The sequence below is a fragment of the Scyliorhinus canicula genome, chromosome 13 (assembly GCF_902713615.1).
Source record: "Scyliorhinus canicula chromosome 13, sScyCan1.1, whole genome shotgun sequence".
NCBI classification, from domain to species: Eukaryota; Metazoa; Chordata; class Chondrichthyes; order Carcharhiniformes; family Scyliorhinidae; genus Scyliorhinus; species Scyliorhinus canicula.
Window position 1 is genome coordinate 103,496,593 of NC_052158.1, and position 20,073 is coordinate 103,516,665.

Below are 20,073 nucleotides of genomic sequence, written 5' to 3' on the forward strand. Positions count from 1 at the left end.
GGCCAGACCAAGTGGAGAAGGCCTGTCCCAACCGTGATACACGTGAGTGAACTAGCCGTGTTTTTTTCAAAACAGCAATCTGGGAATTTTCATGGTGATTTTCTGGATCTGCTCGGATATATTGAAACAAAAAGTTGACATTTTTCCATTGTGAGATCTGAACTCAAGATTTGCAGTTCACACAAAGCTGGGTAGGAGAGTGAGCTGTGAGGAGGATACAGAGATGCTTCAGTATGATTTGGACAAGCTGAGTGAGTTGGCAAATGCATGGCAGATGAAGTATAATGTGGATAAATGTGTGGTTACCCACTTTGGTAGCAAAAACAGGATGCCTAATTATTATCTGAATGGCTATAAATTAAGAGAGGAGTGTGTGCAACAAGATCTGTTCGTCCTTGTATACCAGTCACTGAAGGTAAGCATGAAGGTGCAGCAGGCAGCAAAGAAGGCATGTTGGCCTTTATAGCAAGAGGATTTGAGTACAGGAACAGGGATGTCTTGAAGCAAGTATAAAAGGCCTTGGTGATACCACACCTGGAATATTTTGTGTGCAAATTTAGTCTCCTTATCTGAGGGAGGATGTTCTTTTCAAAGAGGGGGTGCCGCGAAGGTTTACTAGACTGATTCCTGGGATGGCGTGACTGACATATGAGGAGAGATTGAGTTGGGATTTTATTGGCTGGTCTTCTAAAGAATGAGGGGGGGATGTCATAGACACCTATAAACTTCTAACAGAACTAGACAGGATAGATGCAGGAAGGATGTTCTTGAGGGTTGAGGGGGGTGGGGAGGTGTCCAGAATGAGGGGTCACAGTGAGAGGATGAGATAGCCCATTTAGGACTGAGATTAGGAGAAATTTCTTCACCCACAGAGCACTAAGCCTGTGGAATTCACTACAACAGAAAGTAGTTCAGGCCACAACATTGCTTTTTTTCAGAAGGATTATCCTTTTCGGCAGGAATTCAGCTGTTGGAGTGGGCGGAGCTACAGTTCGAGCGGTGAGTATTTAAACTAGCTGCTTCGCGGATTTGAGTCTTTTCGGCGGGAATTCAGCTGTTGGAGTGGGCAGAGCTACAAAGTCGAGCGGTGAGTATTTAAACCAGCTGCTTCACGGATTCGAGTCTTTTCGGCGGGAATTCAGCTGTTGGAGTGGGCGGAGCTACAGAGTCGAGCAGTGAGTATTTAAACTAGCTGCTTCGCTGCTTAAACAGCGGCCACAGGGTCTTTGGGGATAAATTTGAAGAGTGACATCACAGCAAAGCAGTGACCTGATTGACTGCTAAGGAAAGTGCTCCAATTAGCAGTAGCTGGGAGAAATTTAACTCTTCGTGTGTTGGTAAGTATTGTGATTGGTAAGTAAAATCTTTATTCGTTATGCGATATATTTGTAATCAGTTAAGGTAAAATGTAAAAATGGCAGGAGATCCCAGACCCGTTTATGCTCCTCGTGCTCAATCTGGGAGTTTAGGGACGCGGCCGATGCCCCTGACTCCTTCATGTGTGGGACGTGTGTCCAGCTGCAGCTCCTGTTAGACCGCTTGACGGCTCTGGAGCTGTGTATGGACTCACTTTGGAGCATCAGTGATGCTGAGGAGGTTGTGGATAGCACGTTCAATGAGTTGGTCACACCACAGATTAGGATGGGTGAGGGAGACAGGAAATGAGTGACCAAAAGACAGAGAAAGAGCAGGAAGGCAGTGCAGGTGTCCCCTACGGTCATCTCCCTCCAGTACAGGTATACCGTTTTGGATACTGTTGGGGGAGATGACTCGCCAGGGGAAGGCAGTAGTAGCCAGGTTCATGGCATTGTGGCTGGCTCTGCTGCACAAAAAGACTGGCAGGGCTATAGTCATAGGGGATTCAATCGTAAGGGCAGCAGACAGGCGTTTCTGGGTCGAAAACAAGACTCCCGAATGGTATATTGCCTCACAGGTGCACGGGTCAGGGATGTCTCAGATCAGCTGCCAAACATACAGAAGGGGGAGGGTGAACAGCCAGTTTTTGTGGTGCATATAGGCACCAACAATAGAGGTAAAAAACGGGATGAGGTCCTACAATCAGAATTTAGGGAGTTAGGAGATAAGTTAAAAAGTAGGACCTCAAAGGTAGTAATCTCAGGATTGCTACCAGTGCCACGGGACAGTCAGAGTAGAAATTCAAGAATAGTCAGAATGAATACGTGGCTTGAGAGATGGTGCAGGAGGGAGCGGTTCAGATTTTTGGTACATTGGAACCGGTTCTGGGGGCAGTGGGACCATTACAAATCGGATGGTCTACACCTGGGCAGGACTGGAACCAATGTCCAAGGGGGTGCTTTTGATAACACTGTTGGGGAGGTTTTAAACTAATGTGGCAGGGGGATGGGAACCAGATTAGGAAGTTAGAGGTCAGTAACTAAAGTCAGTAAGGTACTAGATAATAAACACATTGTGACTAAGGGGAAGAGTAGACAGGGAAGAGATGATGAACACAAAGGAACAGGTGGTCTGAGGTGCATTTGTTTCAATGCGAGAAGTGTAGCAGGTAAGGCAGATTAATTTAGGGCTGGATTAGTACCTGGGAATATGATGGCCAGACAAGCCTTTCCATTCACCTGAAGAAGGAGCCGTGCTCCGAAAGCTCGTGTTTGAAACAAACCTGTTGGACTTTAACCTGGTGTTGTAAGACTTCTTACTGTGGGAATATGATGTTATTGGTATTACTGAGACTTGGTTGAGGGAAGGGCAAGATTGGCAACTAAATATCCCAGGGTATTGATGCTTCAGGAGGGATAGAGAGGGAGGTAAAAGGGGTGGAGGAGTTGCATTACTGGTCAGAGATGATATCACAGCTGTGATTAAGGAGGGCACTATGGAGGATTCGAGCACTGAGGCAATATGGGTAGAGCTAAGAAATAGGAAGGGTGCAGTAACATTGTTGGGACTTTACTACAGGCCTTCCAAAAGCGAGCGTGAAGTAGAGGTACAAATACGTAGATAGATTATAGAACAATGTAGGAGCAATATGATGGTTGTGATGGGAGATTTTAACTTCCCCAACATTGAATGGGACTCATGTAGTGTTGGAGGCGTAGATGGAGCAGAATTTGTAAGGAGCATCCAGGAGAGTTTTTTAGAGCAGTATGTAAATAGTCCAACTCGGGAAGGGGCCATACTGGACCTGGTGTTGGGGAATGAGCACCGGTCAGGTGGTTGAAGTTTCAGTCAGGGATTACTTTGGGAATAGTGATCACAAATCCGTAAGTTTTAGAATACTCATGGACAAAGTCGAGAGTGGTCCTCAAGGAAGAGTGCTAAATTGGGGAAAGGCCAACTATAACAAAATTCAGCAGGAGCTCGGGAATGTGGACTTGGAGCAGCTGTTTAAGGGTAAATCCACATTTGAAATGTGGGAGTCTTTTAAGGAAAGGTTGATTAGAGTGCAGGACAGACATGTCCCTGTGAAAATGAGGGATAGAATGGCAAGATTAGGGAACCATGGATGACGGGTGGAATTGTGAGACTAGCTAAGATGAAAAAGGAAGCATACATAAAATCTGGGTGACTTAAAACTGATGAAGCTTTGGAGGAATATCGGGAAAGTAGGACAAATCTCAAACGTGCAATGAAGAGGGCTAAAAGGGGTCATGAAATATCTTTGGCTAACAGGGTTAAGGAAAATCCCAAAGCTTTTTATTCGTATATAAGGAGCAAGAAGGTAACTAGAGAAAGGATTGGCCCACTCAAAGACAAAAGAGGGAATTTATGTGTGGAGTCAGAGGAAATGGGTGAGATTCTTAATGAGTACTTTGCATCGGTATTCACCAAGGAGAGGGACATGACGGATGTTGAGTTTAGGGATGGATGGTTAAATAAAAGTCGGCATAAGGAAGGGGGAAGTTTTGGGTATTCTGAAAGGTATTAAGGTGGACAAGTCCCCAGGTCCGGATGTGATCTATCCCAAGTTACTGAGGGAAGCAATGGACGAAATAGCTGGGGCCTTAACAGATATATTTGCAGCATCCTTGAGCACGGGTGAGGTCCTGGAGGACTGGAGAATTGCAAATGTTGTCCCTTTGTTTAAGAAGGGTAGCAGGGAGAAACCAGGGAATTATAGACCTGTGAGCTTGATGTCAGTGGTAGGCAAACTGTTGGAGAAGTTACTGAGGGATAGGATCTCGTCACATTTGGAAGAAAATAGACTTATCAGTGATGGGTAGCATGGTTTTGTGCAGGGAAGGTCATGTCTTACAAACTTAATAGAATTATTTGAGGAAGTGACAAAGTTAATTGATGAGGGAAGGGCTGTAGATGTCATATACATGGACTTCAGTAAAGCATTTGATAAAGTTTCCCATGGCAGGTTGATGGAAAAAGTGAAATCGCATTGGGTTCAGGTTGTACTAGCTAGATGGATAAAGAACTGGCTGGGCAACAGGAGACAGAGAGTAATGGTGGAAGGGAGTGTCTCAAAATAGAGAAAGTCGACTAGTGGTGTTCCACAGGGATCCGTGCTCGGACCACTGTTGTTTGTGATATACATAAATGATCTGGACGTAGGTATAGGTGGTCTGATTAGCAAGTTTGCAGATGATACTAAGATTGGTGGAGTTGCAGAGAGCGAGCGGTCTGTTAGAGAATACAGCAAAATATAGATAGATTGGAGAGTTGGGCGGAGAAATGGCAGATGGAGTTCAATCCAGGCAAATGCAAGGTGATGCATTTTGGAATATCCAATTCAAGAGCAGACTATATGGTCAATGGAAGAGTCCTGGGGAAAATTGATGTACAGAGAGATCTGGGAGTTCAGGTCCATTTTACCCTGAAGGTGGCAATGCAGGTTGATAGAGTGGTCAAGAAGGCATATAGCATGCTTGCCTTCATCGGACGGGGTATTGAGTACAAAAGTCGACAGGTCATGTTATAGTTGTATCGGACTTACTACGTGCAGTTCTGGTTGCCACATTACCAGAAGGATGTGGATGCTTTAGAGAGGGTGCAGAGGAGGTTCACCAGGAATTTGCTTGGTATGGAGGGTGCTAGCTATGAAGAAAGGTTGAGTGGATTAGGATTGTTTTTGTTGGAAAGATGGAGGTTGACGGGGGACCTGATTGAGGTCTACAAAGTTATGAGAGGTATGGACAGGGTGGATAGCAACAAACATTTTCCAAGAGTGGGAGTGTCAATTACAAGGGGTCAGGATTTCAAGGTGAGGGGGGAAAGTTTAAGGGAGATGTGTGTGGAAAGTTTTTTACGCAGAGGATGGTGGGTGCCTGGAACGCTTTGCCAGCGGAGGTGGTAGAGGCGGGCACGATAGCATCATTTAAAATGCATCTAGACAGATATATGAATGGGTGGGGAACAGAGGGAAGTAGATCCTTGGAAAATAGGTGATAGGTTTAGATAAAGGATCTGGATCGGCGCAGGCTGGGAGGGCCGAAGGGCCTTTTCCTGTGCTGTAATTTTCTTTGTTCTTCTTTGCTAAGAAAGATATCGCTCTTGGGGTGAAATGATTAAAGAATATGGGGGAAAGGTGGGAACAGGCTATTGAGTTGGATGATCAGCCATAATGATATTGAATGGCGGAGCAGGCTCGAAAGGCCGAATAGCCTCTTCCCGTTCCTATTTTCTATGTTTCTATGATAGCCACATATATATATATCAAATATATGACTTTGGCACATTAGCCAAAGTTATTGGTAAGTGCTGCCAACATGTTCAACTCCATTCTTACTCAATACCAACAGCCATCATGATACACCTGCCCATAGGACACAGGATTTACAGTGCAGGCGGAGGCCATTTGGCCCATCGGGTTTGCACCGGTCCTTGGGAAGGGCACCCCACTTAACCCCGCACCTCCACCCTATCCCCATAACCCCAACTAACCTTTTTGGACACTAACCTGCACATCTTTGGACTCTGCCAAGAGAGTGACCCAAGCCAGGAATCAAACCTGGGACCCTGGTGCTGTGAAGCAACAGTGCTAACCACTGTGCTACCGTGCTGCCCATTATTGCTGCATTTTTTAAAGTCGAGAAATGGTTGTCGGCAGGCAGGTGGACATCCAGGTATTGGGTTGCTGATCCACATCTGCAACAACCACTCGATTCTCCTTACCCATAAATGGTGAATCAGCTGGCATTGCCACCTCAAACTAACTACACCTTCTGCAGGATGTACAGATGAGATTGCATGCACTGGTGAGAGAAATGTAAGGTGCTGTGATTCCAGCCCATTGGCAATCCTGGCAGCATTCTCCAGGCCTAGAATAACAGAAAAATAACAAATTTTGGCTCCACAATATACCTTCAAACATATCAGAATGGTATCATGGATGTGGATCATCAGATTATGTAGTGAGACTGGAGATTCTTCTCCAGGATATAGAGTAGGATAAATAACAAATATGTTCCCAATTTACACCCTATTATGGGTGTCACTAAGCGATTGTGCATTTAGGTTCTGATATTTTATTATTTCATGTTTAAAGTCCTTTGAAGATTTCAATGTGCCACAATAATTCCATTGCAAGTCATACATATACATGCACCTCGTCGAAGTATAATGAAGCATGAAAGAGCCCCACGTACTGTGCAACAGGTTGCTTTGAAACATTCAGACTTGTTAAATGGTATATTAAATAAACTTACCATGGCAGCTTCCATCAGATACCATTTCCTTCTCCAACTGTTCCCAGGTCCTAAAGGAACTGTACCCAGTACTGACCTTGGCTGCTTCCTTTTGCCAGGAATGCTGCATTGATATCTCCTGTGCACAATGTTCTAAACTAACAAACAGGGAATCCTGCTCACATGCATCTCATGCAGCAGCCCTCCAGTTCACCAATTGTCAAGCAGGGGTTTTGGATGCCGCACAATAATTGCTCACAGTCTTGCTCAATTCTAACGTCAAGACTTGTTTTGCAATCCTTCACTTTTTGCCAGCCAATCTTTGTGCCCCAGACAAAATTTAACCAAGCTAATAACTGGCCATATCGCTTTAAATCCAGCTTTAGGCTTTGCCAGGTTTTTTGCTTGTCATATTTAACTCCACCAGTCTCCTGCACCAGCCCCAGTTCAGGCACAAAGCTTGTTTCAAGCATACATTAGGATGTATTTTGGGAGGCTTAAATGAGGTAGTCATTCTTGATTGGCATGCATGAAAACGTTATGGAACATCAGTCCAATTGCCTCCTTTCCACGATCGGAAAATCTACCACTAACAGGAGAATATAACAAGATGCCGAGAAATTAGATTGGTGTTGCCAAGACCTTGAATAAAGTAAAGGTTTAAGAACAGGATACAATAAAGATTAAAGAAGCTTGGATAAAATAAAGTTTGAAGAACGGGATGAAAGAGGAATTGAAAAGAGTGCAGCTGTCTCAGGGAATTTTGATATGCGAATTAGCTTAGAGGCAAGCTAAATGGTTATTTATTTAAGTAATAATAATAATCTTTAATAAGTAATATAATAATAATCTTTAATAAATAATATAGTAATAATAATCTTTATTGTCACAAGTAGGTTTACATTGCAATGCTATTACTGTGAAAAGCCCCTAGTCGCCACATTCCAGCGCCTGTTCGGGTACACAGAGGGAGAATTTAGAATGTCCAAATAACCAAACAGCATTTCTTTCAGGACTAGTGGGAGGAAACCAGAGCACCCGGAGGAAACTCACGCACACACGGGGAGAACGTGCACACAGACAGTGACCCAGCCGGGAATCCAACCTGGAGCTGTGAAGCCACAGTGCAAGCCAAAGTGCTAACCACTGTGCTACCGTGCTGCCCGAAGTGAGGTGGGAACAATAAAAATAAAAAGAATTTTAGATGTTAAAACTGCAGAAGAGATTAATTCAAAGTGGGGCCATGAGAATACATTTCACGCATATATGCCAAAAGCCTGGCGAGTTGTTTAGTTAGGAGGAGATAAAAAGGGAAATTTGGTATATCAGTAGCCACTAGCTCTGTTCCAACAGGAGAGGTATAAAGGAGAAAGAAGAGAAGCAGCTGGAAAGCAATTACAATCACAGCCATGCCTTGCTCCAGAAAGCAGAACTCTAGGCTAGAAACTGCTGATTTGAAAAACTTAGAGACAATCTATGCTGCACTGAAGAAGACTTCCTGAACTTAAAGATAACCCACGGGTGGTAACTATTTGCTGTATTTCACTCATAGAATTATACAGTATGGGAAGATTGTTTTGGAATAAGGGACATTTTAGGACAAGGGCATTTTCCGGAGCTCAGGTATGTAGATAGATGGGAATGGGGTGTAATTCCAGAATGTAGCATGTGTTTAGCCACTATTGTAGTTAAGTACCTTTGTTTTGTATTGTGGCCTTTCTTATTGTGCATTTTAAAATGTTAATATACGTAATTTTTTTCAGAGATTGCAAGAAGACTGGACCCTTTCCCTCACTGGTTTACATATTTATCCTTACATTTTATCAAATTGAAAAAAACACACTCTTAAGAACCAGTGTTCCAAAACCCTTATGGGTTTTGAGGTACCCTCGCAACAAATATCGGCAGAATTCTTAACTGTATAGATTGTTTTAGTTGCAGATCCAGTACTGGCACAAGCCTTAATGGACTTATTCTGTGCTATCATGTAAGCATAGAATTTACAGTGCAGAAGGAGGCCATTCAGCCCATCGAGTCTGCACCGGCTCTTGGAAAGAGCACCCCACCCAAGCCTGCACCTTCACCCCATTCCCATAACCCAGTAACCCCAACTAACCTTTCTGGACACTAAGGGCAATTTAGCGTGGCCAATCCACCTAACCTGTACATCTTTCGATTGTGGGAAAAAACCGGAGCACCCAGAGGACACCCACACAGACACGAGGAGAACATGCAGACCCCGCACAGTGACCCAAGCCAGGAATCGAAACCAATCTGTGGCGCTATGAAGCAACAGTGCTAACTACTGTGCGAGCGTATCGTCCATCATTTTATCGTTTTATGATTTCATGATGAAATCATTTTATGAATGAATATTTAAATGTTTCCCTATAACACACATGCTCCTAGGCCTGCTTTTGAGCTAACTACTAGAAGGTTTACAAGAACATAATTCCGTCCACTCTTGAATTTTATGGGGGAAATGGAGCATCGGTTTGTATTAAGTGACTCAAGTATAAATCTGTGTCCCATTGAACGGGCTGGGATCATTTATCAAGAAAAGAGGTCTGAGGAGGAACTGGAGAGAGGATTTTGAGATTATAAAGGAATTGATAGAGTAGATGTAGAGAAGATAGTTCCAGGGTGGGGCAGACAAAAATGTAGGGCCATAAATATATGTCAGTCACTGAAAAATCCAATAAAGAATTCAGGAGAAAGTTTTGTTTTACTCAGAGAGTGATTAGACTGTAGAATCACTGCTACATGGAATAATTGAAGTGAATGCGCAGAGATACATTGAAGGAGAAGGTAGATAAACACATGAGGGAGAGAGGCATATAATTTTGGGAGGGTTTGATGATTGGTTGGGAGACAGTTCATGATGAGCATTAATAACATCTTGGAGCAAGTGGACTAAATACCCTGCTTCTTTCCTGTAGTTCCACATTATTATTCTGTGGCGCAGTGTAGTGATGTGCCAATGCATTAGTTGGGCTGGAATCTCCGTAGCCCGACGCTGAAATCTGGATCAGCGATCAGGCAGAGAATGGATTCTGACGCCTGAATCGGGGCAGGTACCGGTTTGAGGCCGGTTTGCGATTCTCCACCCCCTCCAAACTGGTGTCATCGGGATGCATGTCGCACGCCGTTGGCACATCATCAGCTGGCCCACCTGCGATGCTCTGCCCCCGACAGTGTCCAGGGCCACCATACTCGTCCGCGTTCTATGCCGCTGGCTGGGGGGGGGGGGGGGGGGGGGGGGGGGCTTCAGCTAGGGCTGGGGGTGTGTGGGTTAGGGGTCCAGCACGGATGGCACCATGTTTTGCAGCATGACCGGTGTAGGTCGTCAGCCCTGCGCATGTGTGGCCCGGGACCTTGCGATTCACCGGCCGTTACACGTGGCGCCGGTTCTAGCCCCTCAGCGGTACCAGAATTGGTGAGTGGTTCGCGCCAATTTTCCCGTTGTGAAAGTCCACGGCTTCTCCATTTGCGCTGGCACTACACTTAGACTCAGGAACGGAGAATCCAACCCGTTATCTTTTGAACCATAACATAATCAGGATGGTATGCGGTATTACAGTTCCAAGTCAGTATGGTGTGTGGCTTCGAGGGGAATTACCAAGCCTAGACATTGTCCAGGACCTGGTGCATTTGGGCATGTTTCAGTATCTGCGAACTCATGAATGGTGCTGAACATCATTAGCGAACATCCCTACTACAGACCTTATGATCGAAAGAAGGTAATTGAAGAGGTTAATATTTAAAGCTAGTATGAGTTAATAATGTTTACAATCGAAATTAAATGACTAGCTTGTATCCCTTGCATTATTTCATGGATCTAGATTATGCTGTTCTCTGACGAAAGAGGCCCAATTCTTGCGGTAATGATGACTTTGAAACGTTCAGTATTTGTTGTCATTACTTCTGTGAAACAAACAGCAATTTATGGTGTTCAAACGTGTAGTTATTTGTGGAAATTCAAAAGTTGCTTTCAGTGATTAAGTGTTTCTCCTGAAGAAGGCTCTACAGACTGCCATCGATTCTAAATTATTGAGCTGAAGAGAACTTCCTTTTTAAACCCTGATGTCACTATCCAACAATCCTTGAAAAGGTTACACTGTGTTAATGATGTGTAATTTGGTTCTTAAATAGAAAATTAAGTCATATTTATTGCTAGGTGACCTCTCTGGCCCTGGGAAACATAATGGGAGGAATTCTCCATTTCTGCACAAGTGCCGACACTGGCATGGGACCCATGGGGCTGGATTCTCTGATTCTGAAGCTATGTCCTCACGAGTAAATGGCGTAAAACGGCCACTGATCATCCGTTTGGCTGGGGGCTAGCAGGGCGGCAGCGTGGAGCACCCAGCTCTAGCTGCCAATAGGGCCTGGAGAATTGCCGTGTCGCGGCAACATGCGCGCATGGCGACGGCCTGCAGCGACTGCGCCGTGCTACATGGAGAAGGCCGTTCTCGGACCCGGCCTGTGAAATAGTGCCCCCCCCTTTGGCCGGCTCATGCGCCCCTGACCATAGTGTCGCTGATAAAGTTCCCCGCTGTCTGCATATTGGCCATCCCCCAACTGTGGCGGCATTGGATTGAGTCCGCAGCCACCACGCCGAATTCCTGACGGATGACACCACATGCGACCGATGCCGTCGGGAACGAAGCGGGCGGGGGGGGGTGCAATATCGGGGGGGAGGGTGGGCCTGCTGTTGATACATCGCGCGGCATACTCGGAGGGGCTGGAGCATCGCGAAAGCGGCACCACCCCATTCAATCGGGAAATTTGATTCTCCAGCCGATTGCCGAAAACGGTTTCAGTATCGACGACCGGAGAATCCAGCCCGTGGTGTTTCACGACCTGCAAATCGGCGCAAACCCTTCATCAATTCCTGTACTGGTGAGGAGCTAGCGTGAAATGCCTGTGATTCGTGCCGAAAACAGCCGGAGAATGGCCGGGTCACGGGCCGCATATGCGCACAGCTGACGACCTGCACTGGTTGCACTGTACAATGTGGCGCCGGCCGTGAACGTAACCTAACCCACAAACCGTGACCCTACAGCCCATCCCCTGGCCACCCCCCACCAGTCCCCAGGCCTAGCAGAAGCCCCATACCCATGACCAGCGGCATGGATCTCGGCCGAGTGTGGCTAAAACCATATGTGTCCCGCGCCATTGAGAATAGGCCCATCGGGGGCGGAGAATCATGGGTGGGCTGGCTGATGAGGCGCCAAAGGCCTTGCGTGTAGCACACATCCCAATGACGCCAGTTTGGAGGGAGTAGAGAATCGCAAACCGGGGCCAAACCGCGCAGGCCCTGATTCCAGCATCGGAATTGATTCTCTGCCCGATCGCCAATAACTATTTTGGCATCGGGCAATGGAGAATCACGCCCAATATATATTTCAGTAATGTCAGTGTATCTCATTTGATTAAAAAAATCCCAGGATTTTTAACGTAATCATTTTCATTAAAAGTTTATGGTATTTCAACTTCTAATGTGTATGCCCCAATCATTTATTTTGCAATCATTATGGTCATGGCCTCGGCCCAAGCATCTTCAGCTGCTTCATCAAAGCTCTTCCCTCCATAATTAGATCAAAAGTTGGGATGTTTGCTGCTTATTGTACAGTGTTCAGTTCCATTTGCAACTCCTCAGACACTGAAACAGTCCATGTCTGCATGCAACAAGCCCTGCACAAAATTCAGGATTGGGCTGATAAGTAGCAAGTAATAATTGTACCACAAAAGTGCTGGCAATGAGCATCTCCAATGAGGAAGAATTTAAGCATCCCACCTTGATTTTGAGTATCATTAACATCACTGAATCCCTACTGTCAACATCCTGGGGGTTAACATTGATCAGAAACTTAACTGCCTGCTGTACAATGTCTCTGGCGACAAGAGCATGTCAGAGGCTGGGAATTTTGACTCGTCGTCTGACTTCCCAAAATTGTTCACCATTTACAAGGTATAAGGAATACTCACCACTTGCCTGGATGAGTGCAGCTCTAACAAAACCGAGGAAGTTCAACAACATCCAGGACAAAGCAACCCATTTAATTGGCACCCCATCCACTTTTTAAAAATATTTACCCCCTTCATCAACTGCACATAGTGGCAGCAGTGTATACCATCCACAGGATGCACTGCAGCAACTCACCAAAGCTCCTTCGCTATTACCTTACAAACCTGTAACCTTTATCACCTAGAAGGACATCAACACGTTTTGTCGATCTACCACTTGTCAGTGTACTCTGTCGATTATGCTTTTTTGCTTACTATGTACATACTGTGTACATTCCCTTGGCTGCAGAAAAATACTTTTTACTGTACTTTGGTACATGTGACAATAAATCAAATCAAATCAAGATGATTTGAACTCTGACATCTGAAAATTTCCCTCCATCCTGGTGTTGGAACTAGACCACTATTCCTTCACTGTTGCTGGGTCAAAATACTAGCATTATCTCTCTAAAAGCACTGTGGCCATATGTACACCACATGGACTGCCCATGAAGGTGGCTTATTATTGCCTGCTTCAGGGCAATTAGGAATGGGCAAAAAAATGATGGCCTTCCATTGATGCTCACATCCCCTGACTAAATAATAAAAACTCTCTGCAAAATGAGTAAAAGATGACAGATCATCAATGCATTTTCCTGATTTACTGTCTAAGGGGATGTGATTGTTCCTGCCCCTGCTGGATGCCATCACTGTTACTGGAATCTTGGAGTTTCCGATTAGCCCTAGATTAAAATTAAATCTGGAAAGGGAAAATCCAGGGTTCACCAAATCCTTGTGGACAGCTCGCTTCAAGGTCAGTGAAAAAAAAGCACGGTTAACCACGAAATCTCAGCCATTACTCTGTTTTTCCTCGACCTTTGGATATCTGCAATTTCTCTTGGCCATTTGGGATCAACCCAACTTTCCCTCCAGCTATTACCTGAAATCCAATTACCACACAGAGCTCCTGATTCGGTTTTACACAGATGGCTCACCATCAAGTTGTAAGTTTTTGATTGGGAGCAAAAACACCCCACCCAGTGAATGACTGAAATGTCACTCAACTGAAGATGTGGCAGTGTGCAAAAATCCCCAAGAAGGTGTTTACCTTCTTGTCAATACTGGAAAATCTTAACAGCGCATCGTTAACACACCAATTAGATGACTGTAAGATATCGAGCTCTGCAGTCTACCATAAAATCCATAGGTTCCATCTAAGTGTTGATCTTTTACTATATTTTCGCTGGAACGTTAAATTAGCTCGTGTTAAAATGTATTCGCTTGATTTTTGATTGAAACGGTGTTTCATTGAATTGCCACGTTGGTTTCTTCAATCAGCTGGTGATAAATAGTAAATGCATCTCGAAAACAAACGTTCAAATAAGGACCCCCTGAAAATAATGACACTGACAGCAGTCCTGGCACCCCACCGTCCACCTGAGATCGCAACTGGACCATGAACTGTCTCCAGTCCCAAGGATCCAATAGCTTTCCACATTCCACTGAACGTGTGCTTTATAGACCTACAGCATAAACCATACATTGTGACTCTCGAACTAAACAATTCAATAAAGAAGTGACACATCTCATAAAACAAGGAATCTGATTGGATTTTTTTTTGATGTTGTAATTGTCTGAAGTTCCAGTCCAAAGAATTGTAAACAACTAGAGATTCTACTTTAATGGGGAAACTTGACTTGTTTGTTTCCTTAGCTGCTCTGATGATTTTAGACAGGGTTTTCGCCTGGGGTTTACCCCAAGTTTCAATAACCTGACTACCATGCATTTCCAGTTCTTACCCCTCACACCCCGAAGACTGGGGCGACGTGCTGGACGATGAATTGGAGGCCACCACTCTGTAATGGATGGGAAACATCCCTCCGATGATCACATCCCCTGGCGTTTTGAAACTATTCAGATTAAACGTCCCCTTCAGCTTGCATGTCTTTTTTCCAGAGACGGTCACGGAAATCGTGAAGTACACCAAAAAACGGAAATAATTCAGCAGCTCCATTTCAGAGATTGTAGGACGTGAGAAAAAACTCGAATGTCACTCAGTCCCCAGCTTTTATGGGTTCCTGGGACACCATCTATAAGCTCATTGGTTAAAATAGTGAAGTGGGCAAATAAACGCCGCTGGTAACCTCCCAGAGGGAAAGGAGTGTAGTTATGAAGCAGAGGTTAGGTTATCATTGGTCTTGCCTCTTCAATTTCGCCAAATCGTCTTTGGCAAATGTTAGAAATAAAAGATAAAAATTACATTTCCATATAGGTTTTATTTCCATAAATTGCAGAGATCGCACAATATTGAATGGAACCCCGGATGATATTTCATCCTGAGTTTAGTTAGTCAGCTAGTTAACTCTGTTGATGAACTGATTAATATGGGTCGCTGCTACACGCTAAGAAACGACCACTGAGCAACTCATTTTCAAATAAAACTGCAACAGAGACAAGTGTCATTTAAATATGAGGTTACAACCTTCACAGAAAATTGGGACCATTATTTTTTTTTTAACAGGGAGGTTGGTTGCATTGGTATTTAAATGCACCCAGCCCTGGGGCTGATGGAATTAGCTTTTCGCAAGCTTTGTCCCCTGTTAATTAATTACAGTGAAACATCATTGACGAGCAGCTGATTAATTTTCTTCTAAACCATTGGGATGGGTCGCAATCAGTAGCGGAGGTTGGCCAATGTTTCTGACAAACATGTTTCGAGCCACCATGGACCTCAGTACCAGCTGATGGAGCCTTCTGTTGTGAAGCCTCTGCGGGTCTCCAGATAAGTCCTGATCTGTTTGGCACAGCGCCCCATGGGGCTGACACACTTATCTTCCATCCTAGTTCAAATGTATCCTTTGGGACAATGGCCCCCTTGTACCTGCTCGTCACGCCAGCCTTGGAAGGGCAGTCAGCAGTTCTACTGAACTGGTCCTTGTCTAACACGATAGACCTTCTCAGTTAACGACACGAAAGTGTATGTAGCAACGCAAACAGGGTATAAAAGTCCCCCTTTCTCCTTTCATTTTAATTTTCCCTTCAGTAAGGAGGAATTAAAATGGCAACATTTCCAATCGCCTGATAGATGCGGGGTGCCAATCTCATCCATAGCGACTGGTTAGCTGTTTCCGAAGGGTTAGAAAGCGGATCTGATTCTCAATTGGTAAACACATTTTATTTACGTGAAACAATAACAAATCTGTTCCATATGAATGATGATTATGTCCTATTCCCTCTGCTAGAAAATCATAATTAATATACCTTTGAGCATGGATTAAACAATTAACTGTACAGAACGACACTTGCAAACAACTGCTCCGTTAGTTAACAGTTGCCATGGCCATGCAGTAATAATAATCTCAACCTATGGTTCAAATGACTCATGATTTTCTGGATCATTCCCAGCGACAGTAACAATGTGTCAGAGCATTCTTTTTATGCGGAAAGTCATGGAAAAAGCATATACTCATTATCTTTTACATTTCTAGTGCCAGGTGATCGATAATTATTCAAGTTTGTATTGATTTTTTTCAGTTTTACAACGAGCATCTTAAATCTCACATTTATTATACATTTGGAAAAATTGGATGATTGCGTGGCTGTCACCTAACCAGAGAGAGAGAGAGAGTGGGAGGAAACGGTGACAGAGAGGTTTCAATGTAGGTAAAGAGATAAAGTTGTTTTTCCACTAGTGGGGGAGTCCAGGATAAAGGGATACCATCTTAAAATCACAGCCAGGACAGTAGTGAAGGTAAACCTCTTCATCCAAATGCTGGTAGAAGTGTGGGATTCTGTCCCACAAAAAGCAATTGATGCCAGCTCACGATAAAAGCAAAAGACCACGGATGTTGGAATCTGAAACGAAAACAGAAAATACTGAACAATCTCAGCAGGTCTGGCTGCATCTATGGAGAGAGAAGGGAGCAAAGGTTTTGGGTCTGGATGACTCTTTGTCAAAGCTAGATGCTAGCTCAATTTCTGCCTAGTAGTAGCCAATTGCATAGAGTGTGGGAGATGGGGTGGGGGGGGTCAGTAAAGCGAGGATTCAGATGAACCCCGATCTCACTGAATAGAGGAACAGAATTCCAGGGCCTGACTGACCCATTCCTGCTCCTGCGTTTCTAGCACTGTATGAGGAAACGTGGGTACGCCGGCCAGGTGGTCTGCCAGCTGAAGCCAGAATGTTGTGAAGAGGCTCCACTCAGAATGCCGGCAACACAGACAGTATCGCTGGTGAAGTGCAGAAATCGTTTTGTTTTTGTCCTGTCGATTTTGTATCGGCATGTCACGCATAATGACGCAGAAGTGAAATCTGATCTGGTGTCGCGAGCTACTGCGTCTCGGTTGTTTTTTTGTTTTGCAGTAGGAATTAAGATCATATCAATTCGCCAAAACTAAGTGGCGACCCTCTTCGCTAAAACATTACTCTTGGAACATCACAGGTATTCAACCTTTACTGGATTCCAAGGAAATAATAACTGCACATATTGTATACCATTCGTTGATAATTAAGCTTGTTGCCTACTTGATTGACAATGACACACACACTATTAGGCGCCTAAAGTGCAGCTTTGCAAAGCTGCAAGTGTTCCCTGATGGGAAAGCACTGTGCACGCACTACCTGAACTATTCTTTCCAATATAAATGGACAGTTACTCGCAACTAGCGGCCATTAACAGATATTTTATGCAGCAAAAAAAGCACAAGGTCTTGACAGAAACCAATTGTGGATTATACCTCAAATAATACAAACGATACATTTAAAGTGAGAGAATAACTGGCAGGGGTTTGTGGATATCATGTCCGAGGTGTTGAAAACAAGGGTGGCACCGAGCCTAGAGGTGGCGATTTTTGGGGTGTCGGAAGACCCGGGAATCCAGGAGGAGAAAGAGGCAGACTTTCTGGCCTTTGCTTCCCTGGTAGCCCGGAGACGGATACTATAAGCTTGGAGGGACACAAAGCCCCCAAAGTCAGAGACCTGGCTATCGGACATGGCTAGCTTTCTCTGTCTGGAGAAAATCAAGTTTGCCTTGAGAGGATCAATGTTGGGATTCGTCCGGAGGTGGCAGCCGTTTGTCAACTTCTTTGGCGAAAATTAACTGTCAGCAGAAGGGGGGGGGGGGGGGGGGGGTTGGGGTTTAGTTTAGTTCAGTTCAGAGTAGAGGGTTAGTAAAGGTGGGACCTGTAAGGGAGCGAGACGGCTTTTGCACTATGTTTATATTTTCATGTACATTGTTTATTCTGTTGTTGTTATAAAACCAGTACCTCAATAAAATGTTTACTAAAAAAAAGTTACACTGAAGTTAGAAGTGCTTTTGTTCCTTCTAACTCTTTTTCAGAGTAACTATGAGGGTAAAACTGGCAGAACCATCCAAAGTTAATGATTTAAATTGCTGTGTCAGGTGGTTCCCAGCACAATATCCAGGGGAACTTAGGCCTTCTGGACAATTGTCAGGTCCAGGGGTTGGTTTAGCACAGTGGGCTAAACAGCTGGCTTGTAATGCAGAACAAGACCAGCAGCACAGGTTCAATTCCCATACCAGTCTCCCAAACAGGTGCCGGAATGTGGAGACTAGGGGCTTTTCACAGTAACTTCATTGACGCCTACTTCTGACAATAAGTGACTATTATTATTCTTAAACCTTACATGGGGACCTCAGACCTCAGAGAGGGATTCAGGCACATCATTTAGCACAGCACGGTAGCATTGTGGATAGCACAATCGCTTCACAGCTCCAGGGTTCCAGGTTCAATTCCGGCTTGGGTCACTGTCTGTGTGTGCGTGGGTTTCCACTGGGTACTCTGGTTTCCTCCCACAGTCCAAAGATGTGCAGGTTAGGTGGATTGGCCATGCTAAATTGCCCTAAGTGCCCAAAATTGCCCTTAGTGTTGGGTGGGGTTACTGGGTTATGGGGATAAGGTGGAGATGTTGACCTTGGGTAGGATGCTCTTTCCAAGAGCCGGTGCAGACTCGATGGGCCAAACGGCCTCCTTCTGCATCGTAAATTCTATGTAAAAAAATATATATATATCTATGTACCCCCCAAATGCGGCACTGGGGAGCCAGGAACTTACGTGATAATGTTACTATAGGTCCTGATTTCCTCAGATGCATCTGCATTTGTATTAATTGAAATGGTAACTGTTATCTGTGTTAACTAAGTGGTAAACCACTTGCCTCTGAAATAGAAGGTTCTGTGTTCAGGCACCCATTTTGATGATTTAAGTACAAAATCTAGGCTGACAATCCAGTTTTATTGAATGAGTTTTGCATTGCTAGAAAAGCTATCTTTCGGATGAGTCAGTAAATTGAAGCTCCATCTTCCCTCATGTATTTGCACAATATTCCAGAATTCCAGATTGTGCAAATAGTTTCACCATCTAGCCTTCCACGTCAAGTCTAGCATTGATAGAGAGTACATGATCTCTTTATTGTGGTGAGGTGTGGCAAGGGGGGGCATAATTTTCTCTGATGGCTTTACATAGCGAATAGATTTGAATTCATGCATAAAGCATGCCGCTGTGCATAGAGACTTTGGTGTGCTAGTGCATGAGTCACAGAAGGTTGGTTTACAGGTGCAACAGGTGATTAAGAAGGCAAATGGAATTTTGTCCTTCATTGCTAGAGGGATGGAGTTTAAGACTAGGGAGGTTATGTTGCAATTGTATAAGGTGTTAGTGAGGCCACACCTGGAGTATGAAATGAGTTTTGGTTTCCTTACTTGAGAAAGGATATACTGGCACTGGAGGGTGTGCAGAGGAGATTCACTAGGTTAATCCCAGAGCTGAAGGGCTTGGATTATGAGGAGAGGTTGAGTAGACTGGGACTGTACTCGTTGGAATTTAGAAGGATGAGGGGGGATCTTATAGAAACATTTAAAATTATGAAGGGAATAGATAGGATAGATGCGGGCAGGTTGTTTCCACTGGCGGGTGAAAGCAGAACTAGGGGACATAGCCTCAAAATAAGGGGAAGTAGATTTAGGACTGAGTTTAGGAGGAACTTCTTCACCCAAAGGGTTGTGAATCTATGGAATTCCTTGCCCAGTGAAGCAGTTGAGGCTCCTTCATTACATGTTTTTAAGGTAAAGATAGATAGTTTTTTGAAGAATAAAGGGATTAAGGGTTATGGTGTTCGGGCCGGAAAGTGGAGCTGAGTCCACAAAAGATCAGCCATGATCTCATTGAATGGCGGAGCAGGCTCGAGGGGCCAGATGGCCTACTCCTGCTCCTAGTTCTTATGTTCTTATGTTCTTATTATTATTGCGAGTGAACCTATAAATATCTTTGCTTAAAATGTATTCCCAGTTTCGCTGGAAATAGTGAATATGAGCATTGATCTTTTGTAATGTTTACACCAGATTTCAGATGGATCTCATGGCGATGTTGGAGGAACATTCACTCAAGAACTATTGTCAGTTCCATGCCAATGGCTGTCACTCAGACATGCATG

At 44.5% G+C, this 20,073-nt stretch overlaps 1 protein-coding gene across 1 annotated transcript in view; it reads right to left on the minus strand.

Moving 5' to 3' along the window:
* LOC119976096 (vomeronasal type-2 receptor 1) overlaps positions 1-14,730 on the minus strand; it is a 38,373-nt gene extending 23,643 nt beyond the window's left edge. The window contains exon 1 of the mRNA XM_038816251.1: positions 14,420-14,730. Coding sequence (XP_038672179.1) covers positions 14,420-14,634 — 215 coding nt within the window. The 5' untranslated portion in view covers positions 14,635-14,730. The remainder of the gene's footprint in view (positions 1-14,419) is intronic.
* Positions 14,731-20,073: the final 5,343 nt, after the last annotated feature.